This window comes from Octopus bimaculoides, chromosome 16, assembly GCF_001194135.2.
Source record: "Octopus bimaculoides isolate UCB-OBI-ISO-001 chromosome 16, ASM119413v2, whole genome shotgun sequence".
NCBI lineage: Eukaryota > Metazoa > Mollusca > Cephalopoda > Octopoda > Octopodidae > Octopus > Octopus bimaculoides.
The window spans coordinates 12,718,747-12,721,572 of record NC_068996.1 but is presented as its reverse complement, the minus strand read 5'-3'; the positions used below and the strand labels follow the sequence as shown (position 1 = coordinate 12,721,572).

The following is a 2,826-nucleotide window of genomic DNA, read 5'->3' as shown; positions in this document are numbered from 1 at the left end:
TATATGTGTGTGTGTGTGTGTGTGTATGCATGTATGTCTTTTATTCCCCCCCTTATTTTCCTTCCTTTTTCTTGCTCCCCTCTCTCACATTTCTTGGCCCTCTCTTTCTTTAACTCCCACTATTTCTCACTTTTTTATCTCCCCTGTACCTTTCTCTTTGTCTCTGATTTTTTTTTCTAATCCTTCAATCCCGCTGTCTCCTACCCATCTCTCCTCCTTCCTCGTGACCGGTGTCTGACCAGCCATGTTCTTTCATTTTTGGCCTGACTGCCGACCGTCAACACCTCTTGTCTCCATCTCCCATGTTCCTGCCTTTAGGCCTTCACTTCATACACGCCAGCTCAATTTAATTCGTTCTCAGTCGAAAGGAGCCTGTTGTTATTTCTTGTTGTTCGTATTCATAACCCTAACCCTAACCCTAACCCTAACCCAAACCCAAACAAACCAACATCAATTGTCAGACAGTAGTGGAGGACAAACACAAACACAAAGGCACTAATACACACACACGACAGGCTTCTTTCAGTTTCCATCTACCAAATTCACTCATAAGGCTTTGGTTGGTCGAGGGCTATAGTAGAAGACACTTGCCTAAGGTGCCAAGCAGAATTATGGTATATTGGTTCATATAACAAAGCACAATTCTTTACAGAATAAAATATCCGAAGTTACCATTCACATTAAAAACAATGGTAAGTTAAAGTTAAGAGAAAAGGCACAGAGAGAGACAGACAGAAACAGAGAGAGAGAGAGAGAGGCAGAAAGAGAAAGAAAAGCAGAGGGAGAGAGAGGTGGGGAGACAGGCAAGCATGCAGGCAGACACAGAAAACAGAAATCCAAACTGAATCCAGAATTGAAATAATTAATGAAAAAATAATCTATATTTCATGTTTTATACTTTATGCAATAATTTATTTATTTTTAGTTTTCATTTTTGTTTTTTACTTGTAAACTTTAATAATTTCTATGGAAAAAAATAAAAAATAAAGCAGGTACATACCTTCTCGTAGCATGCCTACACTTAAACATTTTTGAAATCGGCATGCTTGGCAAGCTTTTCGCCTCCGTTTTGTTATTTCACAGTCACTGTTGGCTGGACAGGAATATTCTATGTTACCTAAATGTAGGAAAACAAAAAGAAAAAAATGTATATTCAGAATATATATAGGTGAGTATATAAGTATAGAACTGTATGAATATATAATTGTGTATATTGACAATACAGAATTTCCACTACTGCAACTCAGTTTCTAGGACTGGCAAAATACCTGTATATAGGTGGGTATAAAAGTATATTGGGAGTGCCATATATACTTACTGATTACTCATCTTATCATAGTGTAAAAAAATTTATGATTTGGTTAAAGAAAATTCATAGATTGATTGTTATATTTAGTGACAATATTTTACATATATTTACAATTCAAAATGGCCACCCTTTGCTTTCACTATTAACTCTTAATCTTTTATCAGCTGCATTGCTACCCCTTTCGTCATCTTACTCCTTCATGAATTTCTCTTCAAACTCTTATTGATGGCTTCAATGATTCTTCTGGAATTGGATGTGGCAAGGTTGCTTGCATTTCTTGAAATTTTTTCCACACATTAAGAACAGTTTTTCTGCAAACATTCAACTGTTTTATAACCTCACAGTTCTTTATTGGGAGTAGTATAAACATTTAACTATTATTCAAATTTAAGTTGAAACATTCTCATTCACGAAAATAGTTGCAAATGTTACACAGGGTGCAGCATATGTATTCACCTGTTATTCATTTAATCATATAATAGTTTTAAGTTATGGTTTATGAAAAGTTACAGGTTGAGTGTTACATTTAATGCAAATATTTTACATGTATTTACAATTCAAAATGGCCACCCTTTGCCTTCATCATAGTCCTTGCTCTTTTTCCAACTGAAGTGCATGATGTTTTCACCACCTTTTTTTTTATTCAAAATGGACCACAACGTTTTAAGAGCTTCTTTTTGGCTTAGCACACTTGAGTAAGTATGATATTGCTACTTCCAATATGGGCCACATTGCAAAATCCTAGGATTGATAACAGGGCTTGAAGGAAGCCAAATGGACTTGTAAAAAAAAAAAACCACAAAATGTTTCTTGGACCAGTCCTCTGTTAAATTGGGTGTAGGTGCCAGGGTACTTTCTTGAGTAAAAACATAGTGACAGTTCATAGCAGGAAAATCATTGAAGCTGTGAATAGAAGGTGGAAAGAATCCAAAAGGGAACTTGAGGATAATGGTTAAGAAGTGATGAAAAAGTCATGCACTTCAGATGAGCAAAGATTAAGGGCTATGGTAAAAGCAAAGAATGGTCATTTCAAGTTGTAAATAATGTAAAATATTATCAATAAATATAATGATCAATCAGTAAACTTTCATTAACCAAAACCTAAAGTTTTTCATTTTATGATAAAATGAATAATGGGTTAATATATATGCCCCACTGGGTACAACATTTGTGACTATTTTTATGAATAAGAAGTTTTGTTTTGCCCAATTTTGAAAATATCCCCATACCTGTATCATTTAATACACACACACAAGAGATTATAATTCAGGCTGTGTCATTGAAAAGCACATCTGCATATTCTAGTATGAAGATTTACAATTAGCAAATATCCTATAAGTTTTATACAATGTATGTATATTTCTATCATGAATTTACTATATTTATATTGTTATCAATATTGATATTTATATTCATAAAATTTATTTCTCATCTTGTAATGAAACATATGTAACACAGAATTAAAATGGTACCACAATTTTCAGTCTTTGCTTATATATATATATATATATATATAT

The 2,826-nt window shown here is 33.5% G+C and overlaps 1 protein-coding gene across 5 annotated transcripts in view; it reads right to left on the bottom strand.

The window, feature by feature from the left end:
- The window catches only part of LOC106883388 (steroid hormone receptor ERR1), a 226,614-nt gene that overhangs the window by 47,783 nt on the left and 176,005 nt on the right, over positions 1–2,826 (bottom strand). For all 5 annotated transcript variants that reach the window (XM_052973522.1, XM_052973526.1, XM_052973523.1 and 2 more), the window contains exon 3: positions 1,001–1,117. In XM_052973522.1, coding sequence (XP_052829482.1) covers positions 1,001–1,117 — 117 coding nt within the window. The remainder of the gene's footprint in view (positions 1–1,000; positions 1,118–2,826) is intronic.